Raw genomic sequence first — 15,587 nt, forward strand, 5'->3', positions numbered from 1 at the left:
AAAAGAAGAGACAATAGCTATTCAGCAAGGAAGAGATAAAAGTATGGAAGGCAGTGGCCTTACAATAAGACTCAAGCTGTTCGGTATATGCAAAAGGTATCTGGCATTCCAAAAGAGCTACAATGAACATCAGTCCTCAGATGTTTCGGAAAATTACCTTAATTTCCAAAGAGACCCAAGGTTTCACATCAATCAAAGTAATGCATTTACGGTTGAAGCTGTCAGATATAATGATGATGTATCAGCTATTGACCCGCCTCTTATGACATGGAATCATTATGTGGTAGTAGGAATTACTGATGTAGTTAAAAAGATGGTTACTACTATATTTTAGGCTAAATCTAACTACTCTTTTTTTTGTAAAAATATACAGCACCGTATAACTAGTAGAGCCAGACCCTGCGTGCTCTTATAGCATACCTAAAATGTTTTGACAGTTAATAATTGGTAGATAACTCTGTATTTTTTGTAGTACGATCTTTAATACAAAAATAAAAAACTAAGTCAAGAGTGTATGTTTCAAGATTTAAGAAAATCTATCAAATATAGATAAACTAGACATTTGCAAAAATAAACGAAATATAATTATATCTAGAGGTCAGAAACGTCAAAAAATAGCCAAATGTCAGCGTATTCCTGATTAAAAAGAAATCCTTATCAATAACCTTTGAACACTTACAAGCATTGGCAATTGTAAGACATTATTGATTTGACCTTTCCCTGCTTCTACAGATTCAGCGTTATCCCCAAATGCATGAAAACCAAGCGAAGCACAAACTACTTTAAGATGATTTGAAATAAATATTTAATATGAGAGAGAGAACATATGTTCGTTAGGGCATTGAGTTCAAACATCATTCAGTACTCCATAACTAAGCAAGAATACAAAAAATTCACAAGGGGAACACACTATACATAACAAGTTAGCTCTCTACACAAACATGCATCTTTCTCTATCCCTTATCTGCTGCATGCTGGAAGGAAGATAAAGACTACATCAAAAGTTAAGTAAACAATCCAGAAGGCAAAATTTGCACATTTGTTTGCAAATAACCTCTACTGTTACATGCAGAAATGAACCATCTCGCATCAAAAAGTATCATCTACTCTGTGCAACATATGATTGGTTGTGTTATACTTCACAAAACTGTACTCATCGTTTATGAGATGCAAAAACACCTAATATTGAAAAACTGCATAAAATATGTTAAGTCAACTATATTGATAAGAAATTGAATAAATAATTTTTAAATCAGTGGCAAGAAAATAATCATTGATAAAATGTATTCCTTCAAGCGAACACTTCTCTAGGTACAATTTTTCAAGCACAATTTAAGATGCATTTACCAATCCAAACAAGTTTATTAACCAGTCACCAAAGAGTTTGCTCTAAATGATGTGCACTAGCAGACATTAGAGCCCAAGAGCTCTTAGTTTGTTGGTCTAATATAGATTCTCATAATTTTTATTTAGTTTCTCGGGCACATATAAGAGACGGGTGAACGGATACGGCATTGTTACTCATACATGTAGGCATGCACATAAAGTGAAACATCAACAAAAAGAATTGTGCATGTTTAGAGAACACATGGTTTGTTTCACCGCTTACATGAGATCCAATATTAGAAGAGTATATGCCAATAACTAAGAGAGATTTTTCAGATACCAAGTGCATATAGAACAAATAATCACCCCCGCGCTCAGAAGAAAGTAATCCACCCAGGGACAAAAGGATCTCATTACGAGACCCTCCTACGAAACATTAAATTTGTAGAATAAGCTCAAATTCACAGAATAAACTTATTTAGATAATTGCAAATTCACAAAATAAAATTAGCAGTTGACTTGCAAAATTACAAAAACTTGGTAGTTAATTTGCAATAAGAGAGCTCATCAAAGTATACACCAAAATTACAAAATATTCTTGGTAGTTTATTTGCAAAATCAGAGCTTATCAATGTAAACACCAAAATTACAAAATAAACTCTGTAGATGATATCTCAAATCAGAGCCCTTCAAGGTAAATACCAGCGTACAGATAGCTATCAATAGGATATACAAGTTCAGGAGAAGTTACAAAATCAACTTAGATTCTTGCCTTAGAAAAACCGTGCCACTTTAAAAGGAATATCATCCTTTCAAGAAATTTGTAGTCCAAACTTCCATAATAGAGAATATTAACAATTTTCTATTTACACCTTGTCATCATGGAACCACCACCTTGTTTCTTTAGGTGATCTGCCATTTCTACAATTTTTTACATAACGGTCATTATCCGCTGGCCTTTGCTGAACCCAACAAACATGGTACCAATTAGATATTGAAGAAAACTGCCTTAAGTATATATGAGAGTACATTTTGCAAAATTCAAATACCAAGGATGGGTATCAGTATAAAACCTTCACAGTAGAGCTCGACAGCATTGAGAGAATGCTGATGCAGATAGAGCTAACAGTCATAGCTGGTGACCAAGAATCATACAAAATATCTGCTCAACAATGACTAAGGTTTAATATGCTGATCCTGGTATATGAAACAGACAACTGACCTACGTGATAGCCATATCATCCAGGATAGTGTGACTTCATAAAAGATGCATCAGCTAAACATGCAAACTAACACATATTAATGCTGCAAGTTCATAAGATGTCCAAGGGTTATGTCACAATATATTTAATCTTTATTGATTAAAGACCAAGCAATTCATTCACCATAGATGTGACAGTCCAATAAAAGCCAAGGAATCTTACAAGAACACAACATATTACGCACAGCAAAACAATCAAACTAAGTAAAACAAAAGCCAGAGCCATCACAGGATCAAACAAGTTGAGACAACAATTAGACTTTCCTATCCTACTACAAGTCACTTGGACTAAGGTATTAAGAAATCAGATTAAGGATTGGCAAGGAGGATAATATTAAATATGTGAAGCAGCACTAAAGCGTTTCTAAGATGTTAGGTATACCATATTCAAATAGCACAAAGCAACCCATAATGATTTGAATAATAAAGGAGAGAACACGAGAGAGGGTTCAAGATGTAAGTGATAATGTCCAAGAGGATGCTTCATCCTACTAATTGCTTGTCTTTCTCTGGTTGTCTCCTCCATAGAAAAGGAAATGAGATTCCATTATTTTTCATGTTGGAGAGGGTTTTTAAATATACACATAAATCATTATGCAAACAAACAGCATGAAGACAAATCAAAACTGTTCACGTGCAACATATGGACTCAGCTGTAATACAACTTAAAGTGATCCCATGAATGAAGATGATTGAAATGAAATCTCTGTCCTTTTTGCTTATATAGATGAAGCAATAGACTGCTCAAAAGTCATGCCTCTTCACCAAGGTCACCAGATAGTACTTTAATATTAAATTAATTAAGATCATAACATTTTCCTCAGTATCATTTTCCATTTGTGGATTACAGATATCTTAATTTGCTGTTTATACATTCCATCTTCAGTTGAATCAGAGTGCATTAGTTTGACCTAAAACTTTGGGTAAATAATTCTGCTTAATGATGACAGTACTATAATTACTAATGTAAATCCATCAGGCCTAGTTTACCAGTAAGGTGGAGATGTTCATATCATGATAACCCAGGTTCGTACCTGGCTCAGCTTAGCCTGTAGTGCTTACTGCAATAAGTAATTGTTTAATTTCATTCACTGTCGGGCCAAGTTACTGAATTGGAATTAGAATCAGGTATGGCTATGTGGGTACGGTATGCTGATATGGCAAAAAAATTGACGGTTGGATTCATTCTGCGTATGTCCATATAAAAATATATTAAAATTATAAAATATATAATGTGTATGAATATTTATTATAAGTACTGTTATGAGAAGGATATATTTTATAATATTAAAAATATACTGCTAAAAACTAAGCTTCCTCCTTGTGACTATTATAATTATATATATATATATATATATTATAAACTGTTTACGACTATGATATATATACTGCTACCAGAAGAAAGCTAGGTTATGTCCATATTATAAATATATATTAAATTATAAATATATTAAAATACAGTATGATAAAATTACTTATGATCAATATTAACATTACAGAATCATAAAAACAATATATATCCTAACAGTACATAAAACTAATTATGATTAATAATTTAATATTTAATTATTATTTCCTTACCTCTTTCGAATCCATTATACCTGCATCTTGTAAGCTGTTATTGATTTTCAAACAAAAACAGCAATGTCTGTTTGCTGATGCTGCGACTTATTATCACACATGAAATCCCTATTTATGTTGCTGCAAGCTGCAAGCAGTCAAACACTCAAAACCTAAGTTATCAGTTCGGGTTTGGGTTCAGATTTGGGTTCAAGAACCCAGTTTGCCAGTTTGATAAAATTTTGAAAAAGGGCTTTGGTTTTGTTAGTACAAAAACAATATAAAAATTATATATATACTAAATAATATATATATATATATATATTTAATAATGAATAAATAAATATTAAATACACCTTTTATGTCAAATATACATATTATTTTATATAAACATTTCATAACACTGAATTAAGATAAATAAAATATTCGTCTGAGCGCTTCAATCTCCTCACACGTCTGACGCTGAAGACATGAAGATGTCTGACTGAAACAAAAGACATGAAATGTCACGTAGCGGAAGCAGGCAAAGGAGTTGGAGTCAGAGGCAGACCCTGAGCAAACCCAAGGCTGTCCCAAATACGAACTCATACCCGAATCGCATCTAAGCGATACGGGGGCCTATATACCTGAACCTGGTAACTTAGCTCAAAACCTAGTACATGACTGTCATTTAGGGTTTTGGATGATTCATCTGCCACTGGAATCAAACAGTAAATGCAGCATCAACCCTAGAATCACCTGAATACACCCTTGAATGATTCTCTGCGATTCTGGCCATTGAAAATCGAAGGCTACTTGTTTCCACAGTCGAATTGCAACCATATCTGATTCCAGGGCATATTGTACCAGGAAACGCAGGGTTTTCCTTCCAATTTGGTAATGTAAATGTTAAAAGGATATTCTTAAGAAAGTTGAGGTTTTTCCTTCTTTGCTATGGTCCCCCTCCTAGAAAAAAAAATTGATTATTAGCTTAAAGAACTGTCACACAAACAGGATTTTCACATTAACTTTTCCACATGGTAAAAAGAGTGGTTTATAAGGAGTTCTGATTATGCAGTGTAGTTTTTTAAGCTTCACCATGATCTGCAAATATCCAGCCAGTTAACTAACTTACCTTCAGAAGCAAGGGGGCCCTAGATGGAGAGTCCATGAATGTTCAGAAGTGCTTCGAAAAACATGAACTGTTGTAAAAAAATGTTGGAAATTGATTGGAAGCAATTATAATTTACTCCAACATCAACATTTTTACAGAACATATATGGCTAGTGCTCCTTGGTGCATTAATAAACAAGGAAACAATAGACTTTACTCTAGGTTGCACAATTTCTGCCAAATAAATAATATTTTCATATCACTGCCAAGGAAAGCTAACAAGTCAAGGTACGAACTTCCTGGTCATCATGCTATTCAAATTGAGTTTGTGATAAAGAGCTGTAATGAGGATTGAAAGAAAAGGAAGCAAGGCCTCTATAAGCTCAATGTGCCTCACTTTAAAGATAAGGATTACTCTGAGTTAGTATTGTGTAGAAAATGACTGAATGTTCTTAAAATATCATCTCCAGCCACTCCAATTTAAGTATCCTTATCCTTTAGTGCTGTTATACTTATATTTGTTCCAAGAAAGCATTAGAAATTAAAAACTTTTCATTGCAAGAGGGCTCTCAAGAAGGTTTATGGGCGTCAAGCCAAAGTTGAGTCTGGTCCCACAATACTCAACTTGCATTAACATTCAATAAAAACCATAAAAAGAAAATCAATAGACAGAATTTCACGAGTGGGGGAAGTTAGAACAAGGGTGACATGGCTCAGAGAAAAGGCCAAAGGATCCATCTACTTTTTCAGATGCTTACAGCCTACAGGTGTGTATATATACACTTCATCTTTATTTGATCCAAATTCTCATTACTTTTTACGATATCCTGAAAGTGTATATTTAATTGGTAAAACTGTAAAACATAAAAGACATTTTCCTCAATAAATTAAGTTCAAAAATAAATAAATTGTTAAATCCTCATCACCAATTTAATAATAGATAGAAAATAAACCATTCAAAATTCTGAGTTTTATAATAACCCGTTATCTATTTAAAATTTTAATATTCACAATATTATTGGACATCAAACAAGAAAATTTGAAAAAGACAAAGGGTTTATTTTCTATCTATCATCCTTATCACCAGAGAATAATATAATACACATTCACTAAAGTTGTGCAAATTTCCAAATGTGGAAGGTGCAGACTCAATCCAGATGATAACTGCTGGGGTGCGAGTAAAAGCACCTTCCATAGAACTCAGAGCACATGTACACCATCCTGTAAAATATTTCTGAGAGGAAATTTTTGCAACTTTAAGCAATTCTTATAGAATGTAGCCAGAAAATAATTCCTTATAGCCAAAAATATTACATCTGACAGGGAAAAGAAAAAAAATCTGTTGACCCATTTCACCACATAGCAGATCCGCACTAACAAATCACTTTTACAGTAAATTTTGCAGGCAAGCACAAGATGAAAAGTAGAAACAAGAAAATACCTAACAATTTACAGTCACAAGGGTTCACTGCAGGGAAGCAACAATAAAATGAGAAAAAAAATTTACGATGTCAAAAACATGCTGAATTTTGACCAAAATCTGGTAAATTCAGTCTGTTCATCCAGGACAAACCCAGACCAAAAAACATCTCCTGGACACCTCCCCACCTGCACTACACCCAAATCTTAACCTGGAACGGATCCTACCCGGATCTGGAGGTCTCTAGGCAAAAACCAGTAAAATATTTAAGACAACAATCATGCAATAGAACAGCAAAAACTGTCAATGGTTCATGGTGTCCTTAGAGAATGGAATGCTACTGGAGAATGCAATATTATGCAGTACATAAGATCCACATAAGCAAATTTCAAAATGAATTTTCCAAATGATCAGACCAACTGTCTAGATATTATATCTTGCAAAGATCTCAGGTTGGACATGAATAGCACTCAAGTAGTAACTAGGAGAGAATTACAGATCTTTCTTTGAATTTTACAGAAGAAACTTCATGCTTCTTCTGGAAGTGACACTGACATAGAAGAATGCACAGAACTTTGGCAAAAAAAAATTCTTTCAAAACTGTCAAATGTATATGCCATGTCGTCAGGAAAAGATACCGTTGGTAAACTGAGTTTTTGCGATTAAATGTTAAAGAATGCTAACGTTTTGGGACCAGATGGTTTATCTTTCGAATTCTATAAAGCTAATAACTTTGTGATTAAATATATTATATAAAGTCATCAAGCAGGGTACTTGTAGGCTAGAGGATAATAGATGAGTTATCATATTGATTGTTGAAGCTGTTGATAAGTGCCAAGCGAGAAATTGGAGGCTTGCCACATTCTTGCATGTGCCTTATAAGATTTTGAAAAAAATATTAGCAAAAGGATTTAGAGAAATACCCCTTAAGGATCCTCACTCAAATGAAGTTTGTGGCAGGAAGGAATGTATTCAATCATTGAAATTTTATTTCCATATTGAGAACCAATGGTGTTTTCCAGACTTCCTAAGTAACATGATCTTATGTCTCTTACTTAGCTTGGTGAAGCCTATGATAGATACGTATGGCACATTATTGAATCAATGTTGAAGCCACGAGGGTTTAGTTGCATATTTATTAGGATGGTGTTGGTTTTCACCGGGGATTGATGCCAATACAAACCTGATAAATTCTTTTGCCCTCATTGGAACAGTAATTCATTACATGTTAAGAAATGACTCCCTTGGCACATCCAATTAAAAATTGGGCCAGATACGTATTGTTCTGACTAGAAATTGGAGTTCACAAATCTGTTGTTTCATTGGCTTTGACTCCCATCTGAATGGCTAGTTGAGTGGGATTGGAATTGACATTCAAGGACATTATTCATTTTTTGGGGATACCATTTGGCTCAGATGCTCCTTGAAAGCAACTGTGAATTTTAATATTTTTATATTGATAAATAAGAAGCCTGCAAAGTGGCATAGATATCTGCTTTCTGTAGCTGGGATATTTTACGCATGGTAAAAGGTTTTTCTCATTTTCCATATATTATATGTCAAGTTTTTTCCAAAACTCAATTTGATCAGATGCATAAAATGACAAAATTGTAAGTATCTGCTGGTTGGTGAAAAAGAATGGTAGTCATTCTGTAAAGTGAATTTTTACATTCTTCCACATAGATTTGGCGTTTGATTCATGCAATTTTTAAATTTCAGGGATTGCCCTTCATGGTGAAATGTATAGTCAGGGCAATCCACAAGGTTGAGGTTTGAGAAGTATGATTTTGACATGGTTTACTTTGCATGACACGGTTTCTGTTTTCCTTACCAGTTCTAAAAACAGAAATAAAAAATGCAACTCTCCAATTTCAATTATACGTTTTCAAAACAAAAACTGCAATCTCAAGTTTCAACATTTCCCTTCGAAGTGTTCGAAACAGAAATGAAAATACAAATCTAGACATTTCACTTACAAGATTTCAAAACAATATGAAAAGTACCCCAAAGAAGAAGCAAACTCCTGATTCTCGATGTTTCTATTGTTTGTGAAATCTATGTGTGTTTGCTGCTATAAAATCTGTCAAGTGCTTCTTGGGCTGAGAAATTTGAAACAGATTTTTGTGTATTTTTGCCATGATAAAGCAAACAAATTGGGCAAAGCCTAACATACTGAAAGGTGAGGTCAAGGGGATCTAAATAGTTATTGTCCAAATAAAAGAGAATCTATTATCAAGAGTTGAACATGCTGATTGGTGTTAGTTACAAGAGATATTTTCAAGTTTCACATAGACCTCCCTATCTCTTCTCACACTAACCCTGATATAAGAATATATATGGAACCTCATGTGAATATCATACCTCAAAAACTGCCTATTGAAGATAGAGAACATCAACCTTAGAGAAGGGATTTGGGCAATGCATTGCCTAAAGAACAATATGAATCAAAGAGAAGATGGTTCATAAAAGAGAAATTGGAGACCTATCACATTCTTCCGAAATCCAGCGGGGATCATAGAAGGAAGGTATCTATTGGAAATTTAGATTACAAGGTGGGAAGCATTGTCATGGGCTAAGTGTTTGTGACATGTTTTGGCAATGTATTGCCTAAAGAATGATACGAATCCAAGAGTAGATGGTTCATAAAAGAGAAATTGGAGACCTGTCACATTCTTCCAAACTTCAGCTGGGGTGATAGAAGAAAAGTATCTGTTGGAAGTTTTGATTGCAAGTTGGGAAGCATTGTCATGGGCTAAGTCTTCTGACCTGTGGCCCTTATTGACATCGTGAAGGCCTATAAAAGTATTGAATGGCCCTCTGTTAATCTAATTTAAAGGTGTTAGGCTTTGATTACAAGTTGGGAAGCAGTGTCATGGGCTAAGTCTTTGAGATGTGGCCCTTATTGACATTAGGAAGGCCTATGATAGTATCGAATGGCCCTCTGTTGAGCTAATTTAAAGATATTAGGTTTTGATGACAAATTTATTAGGCTGGTATTAGGTGTTGATTGAACAGGGTTAGCATCTTGTCTCATCCTTATTTTTTATTTCTGCAAAGGGAATTTGTTACTTGTTAAAGCAATTGTCCCATGCCCTTCCAGTTAAACAATTGAGTTTTCCAAATAAAGAGACCTTACTTAAATCCAATTTGTTGTTGAAACTGTTCCTTTCTCTGTTTTGGAGGAAGTTAACCTGTGCATCTTGATCATAAATTCCATGTTTACTGGGTATGCCTCAGCATTCACACAAAAATAAATAGATCTCATAATTTTGGACAGCTTGACATCCCTGGTATAGGATTGGACTTGATACAGATTACAGGACCCTTCACAATAATATATTTTAGAGAGAACAAGCATAACAATGAACAGCAATTACAGCAGAAAGAAAATGAATAATTAATACCTAAATGACACTAGAGCATGGTTCTATCACATTAGAAACAAACTGAAACAATATACAAAGGAATAGATAGTATAAACACAAAAAAATTCAAGAACTATATGTTCATTTCTATAAATGCAAACTCAATACATAAGCAAAGCATGTAAGGTTACAGTTTAGAGTAACAAAATGTATGATATCACCGATATATTGTGAGAAAGATCAAATCTAGCAAGAAACGAGAGGCCTGCAGGCATCCATGAAGTACAAGATACCACGTACACCAACATTAAGTGGAGAGGTATGAGGAAACTAGAGCTCCTCAGAAGATACATATATAACAACCATACATATGAGCAGGTTGCAACTGCATACGTATAGCACTAAGCCATGTAGAATCCCCATTTTTCTCAAAAACGCCTACCCTACAAAACCATATGATTGAGGGGATTGGGAGTGACTAAGAGGCGGGGATGCAAAAGGAAAATGCAAGTAAACTAGTTGGCCACAAGCTTTTTGATGTCTATCTCTAAGTTCTCCTAGAATGAGTTCCCACCTGAATTGGAACTCAGATTTCTTTAAAAGATGCTATTCTATATCTGGGGATACCATTTGATTTGGATGCTCCCTTTGATCACATGTGGATGTTGAAATTGAATAGCATATATAAGAAGCTTGGCGAATGGCATGCTCATGTTCTTTACATGGGTGGGACCATGGGAGTATTCAGTTCAATCAAAAGGTGTTGTCCACAATTTTAAATTCTTAATCATCTTGTTAGTTTCTCCTCAATCCTCAATTTGATCAGCTGTGTAAAATGATAAGAGATTACCTGATGTAATAGTTAGTAGAACTAAAAAGTTAGTATTTTCAGGTCATGTTCGTTTCAGTGAAATAGATAATTATTTATTATGGCCATGCATGGAGATGAACTTATAAAGGTATTGATTCGACATTATAATTTAAAAATATGTTCTTAAGGAATGACAAATTGGAAAGAATTCTCTTTGGTAGATGCAAAAGATGTATCAATTCCCTATTTATGTTTCCAGATCTGCGGTTTACTTCTATTTAGAAAACTTTAGAACATGTTGAGAGTTCTAGACAGTTCTGTTTTGACCTTGCTTGCAATCAAAGTGTTGTACACTTGGGAACATTTGCTGGAATCTGTGTATAGGTACCATTTAACAACTGTCTAGCCAAGAAAAGAGGATGTTCAGTCATAAACAAACAAACAAAGTGATTCAGTCAATGCAACAAAAAGCCTCATGTTTCTTCAGAGACATGTGTTCCCTTTGCTTGTAAACTCTTCATAGGTATTTCCCATCTTATGAAACATCTCTGTCAAACAATTTTTAGGCTAGAAAATGCAGGTCGTGTTTTTCTAGTTTCTTCTTTTATGAATGTTTATAACAAAATTATACATTATAGAAAACCTATCCATGTCAAAAACTTGTCATCTTGACATTCATTATAACTATTAATATTGGATTTGATCTTTTGTTTATTTAAAAGTCAACAGCAGGTAGGTTTCTTGCATGGAGCAGAAAAATATCAAAATAAATAGAAACTGAAGAACAAGGACAAATGAAGTTCTAATTCATAATATAGGCCTTTGTGTCAATCCCTTCTAACTGATATCTCATTCTTTGCATCTGATATACAGGCTGATTCAGTTTGAAAGAAAAATATTAACCTGTGGGTGAACAACTACACATATAAGTGCCTCTCTGTCAGTGTTTCCAATTGCTTTTCATCTTGCAGAAAAGTTGATTTCATTGCAATTAAGATGAATTCTCTACAAATTTAGTCAAAAGGAAGTCATTGTGTTTGATCATTCCATTTGGAACCTAAGAAGTCCAGTTTATGGAATAGATAAGGCTGATGTATGGTGTTAGGAGAATCTAATTTCCAGATTAATTTATCTTTAGCCTACAATAGATCTGACTCAATAAGCAAATTCTTCCCTCATTTTGCTACCCAAGCCCAGGGTAGATTACTGATCGGATGGCAATTTTTTCTGCAAAGAAAATAATTTGGGGAGATTTGTCTACCAACACATTCTGGACTCTGAAAAAACAAGGATCTAACTAGCTCTGATAATGGAGTCCTAAGATTAAATTTTTTACTTTTAATTAAGCATATTTTCCCTCCTTGTGCTGCCCAACATGGTGTAAACTTTGAGTTTGATGAAAAAAAATTCAGAAAAGAAAATAAAATTGTGGAGATATTATGACAAACTTTAAGAACTTTAAGAATTAAGTTACTAACTATGGGCTGTTGACCTGCTGAAAATAGTGAAGTCAGGGACTTAATTTTTTCTCCCATGTATACTGCTGGTTGGATGGCAATTTTTTCTGCAAGGAAAATAACTTAGAGAGACGTTATGAAGCTTTGAAAAATTTTAGAGTTAACTATGGGTTGTTGTCTACTGACATTTTCTGGACTCTGTCAAAAGATGAGGATCCAACTGGCTTCAATAGGGGAACGTGAGCTTAATTTATGTTGTTTTCTTTTCAGGTTGTTGTTCAACAACAAAATATTTAATAAATAGTGTTTATTTAAGTAGGGTTTCTAAGAACAGAAAATTGGAAGGGAAGGACTCAATAGTTATGGCAAGATTTGTCATGTGACTCCTCTCCACTTCCCACCCATCATCCAACTTAATCTAAGGACATCCAGTTCAAAAAGTTTCAAGACTAACTGCAATTTACTATACCTACTGTAAAATGGAAATAAGAATCCCCAGGCCTGACAATATAAGAATGTGAAGCCAAACTGTAGAAATCAAAAAAACTGAATATCTGAATGCTCATTGAATTTCTGTCTTTTCTGTTTCAAATCTAGAAAGATAATTTCAAATTGTAAAGAAATGGTATTGCAGCAGTAATGAAATAGCAGTTTCAGGCAATAAAAAGAAGAAAACTTTTGTAAGTCAAGGACAAACTACAACTGCTTCCACCAACACCCTCTTAACACCTAAAAATCCATTTATAAATAACTTCATACTTTAGTTCTTTTGTCTTCTGCACATGAGAAAAACTATTCCTAATGGACCCACAATATTTCTAATAGGCACAAAGTACAATGATGAATAAAGTAAGGTAATTTTTTAGTCACACCCTAGTTAGACACCTACTGGGTGCATGAGAAACCCTTAGGTGAACAAGAAAACTCTACACTATAGCTTATTTATATATTTTTGGAACTTGTATTTCTGAAGTTTAAGTACTCTTTGACAAAACTCTTGGTAAAGAGAGATTTTCCAATCCACGTAAGCCTGAAGCAGATCATACTCTTATCTATTACACCCTTTAGCTGACTTAATCTGGGTCAGTCAGCTCAAATATGGCCATGGAGAGAGATGAGGGGGGAAACAATAGCCAGATGCAGATGATATACGTCCAATGGTTAATAAGGTACAGTTAAGCATGCCCAAAGTTTAGTTGGGTCCAACCAAGCAGAAGCCAAGTTTAAATGTTATCAATGTGGGCCAATCTCACCACAAACGTGAACACAAACAAAGAACACCACACCATCTTAAAGGCAATCCATAAACTTCCCCAAGATCTATGAAAAAAAAATTACAACTATATTACCAGTCCAGTTGTTTCAGTGGAAGATAAATATACCTAGGCATATGTGGCCATTGCTGTATATATGCGGATGCAGAGGAGCTGGCGAAAGAAAAACAACCTGCAATTTCAGAAAAGTCAAACGATGCATGCATGCATTTGGATCAAACTCAAATTTTAAAACAAAGCAAGAATCCACACCTGGGGGGATTCCATGGGATAATGCTCAGGAAAATCAACTTGGAGCTGGTAGGATTCATTCGCATACAGAGTGCCCGGTGCACCAGTTACTTCAATAATCCATCTACACATAAGCATACATAAAATCTTCAACAATACAAAAGAAATGTAAAATATCTACTTGTTCCTACAAAGGATCTCCACTCTAAATTGGCATGCCATCTAGGCTGTGACCTTAAAAATCACCTTTCCCATTTTTTTATGCATACTGCCATCTATTTAAATATGTTCGAGGTGGCAATTTTCATTTTTTTTTTGTGGACAAACACTACTGTCTAATTAAATTGAATTTTCAACTGTATGCAACGTGGTAAAGAGTACATATCCTCTGAACCAACATCTGCATTCCAATACGCCACACCGAGACAAAAAATCACATTTAAATAAACATCGCTACACAACAAAAGCAACCCAATTGAGAATTAAAATTTTGGCGGAAGAAAAGCCCAATAAACCCTAATCAAAAAGAAAAAAAAAACACCTTTTCCATTTATAAATGAACCCCAACCCCACGCATACGAAAATCAAAGTAAAAGACACGGCAGAAACCAACCTCTGCAAATTATCGGTGACTTTGTGCTTGAAGCCGGCCGGAGGGTTGACTTGCCACTCCACCAGTTCCTTCTGAAGCCTATTACAAGCTATCCTGCTCAGGCCCTGAATCACACATAAACATATACATATTGAATATATTCTTCCCAAAAAACCAGAAACAAAGAAATGAAGTTAAGAATAACAAACCGCGCGAGAATTGGAGGTGCCGGTCATGGTGGCCATTTCAGATGATGAAGAAAACAAGATGGAAGATGACAAGGCAGCCCTAAATAAAAACCTGCATTTTACAGAGGAGCAAATGCATGTAGCCTAGCTTGCACGCAGACCACAAAGGAAAGCATTATAATGAAATTATAGGAGAAAGACAATGATACCTTGCTTAGCATATCTGATAGCATACGTTTATCCTATTTTACTCGAATCTTCCCTCTTCTTCTTACTATTGACTATTGCCTGGTCAGCTTGTAATCAATTTTCAAGGTCTATCTTGAATTTTTATTATTATTATTTGGATCTATTTTTCTCACCATATTTTACCTCTAAGCTCAGACTTCTCACCTCTCTCTTTTTCCTGTCTAGTCAAAGAAGGTTCCTTTGTGGGGTCCTAAGACAGTGGGCATATGAGCTCTTTTGACCTCTTCTTGATTGTTGTGGATATGAGCTTCTTAAAGTCTCTAAATTAAATAGAGAGTTTGCCATTAATAATGATGTATAAGTGTCTTTTCATATCATTTTTTTTGTTTAATTATTTTGATAAGAAAATTGACATGTTATTCTTAATGTAATCATATCTTTGAAATCTTTGATTGTGGATATCTAGTTAAATAAGGTAGTTTTCTCATTTCATTAAGTTGATTTGTTTGTTATATCAATTTATTAAATTTAGAGAAGTGTTTCTAGGTTCTTTTGTGAAGGTGTTGATAATGGAGACTACTTGATCTGATGTTGGCCCCTTCAAGCTCTTTTTGGTTGATAACAAGGTGAAGAAAGCTTGCAATATTCACTTCTTTATGTGGTTACAAATTTGAAAATCAGATTACCAAATCTAAAATAAGCATATGATTGCAACATTCAACAACAATGTAAACATGAGCAACCAAATGAGACACCAAGTTTATGTGGAGAAATCTTTTTGAGAAAAAACTCCACCAAAGAAAGAGGGAAAGTACATTATT

General features: G+C 34.3%; 1 protein-coding gene across 1 annotated transcript; it reads right to left on the reverse strand.

The window, feature by feature from the left end:
- Nucleotides 1-1,853: 1,853 nt before the first annotated feature.
- LOC131053522 (probable ubiquitin-conjugating enzyme E2 16) lies at nucleotides 1,854-14,999 on the reverse strand. The gene is made up of 7 exons (XM_057988136.2): nucleotides 14,787-14,999; nucleotides 14,599-14,689; nucleotides 14,411-14,514; nucleotides 13,819-13,921; nucleotides 13,675-13,738; nucleotides 2,400-2,488; nucleotides 1,854-2,288 (listed from the first exon to the last, which is right to left on the reverse strand). The coding sequence occupies exons 2-7, from the start codon at nucleotides 14,632-14,634 to the stop codon at nucleotides 2,193-2,195; spliced, it is 492 nt and encodes a 163-aa protein (XP_057844119.2). The 5' UTR covers nucleotides 14,635-14,689; nucleotides 14,787-14,999; the 3' UTR covers nucleotides 1,854-2,192.
- Between the last annotated feature and the right edge of the window lie 588 nt (nucleotides 15,000-15,587).

The sequence above is a fragment of the Cryptomeria japonica genome, chromosome 1 (assembly GCF_030272615.1).
Source record: "Cryptomeria japonica chromosome 1, Sugi_1.0, whole genome shotgun sequence".
In the NCBI taxonomy this organism is placed as follows: Eukaryota; Viridiplantae; Streptophyta; class Pinopsida; order Cupressales; family Cupressaceae; genus Cryptomeria; species Cryptomeria japonica.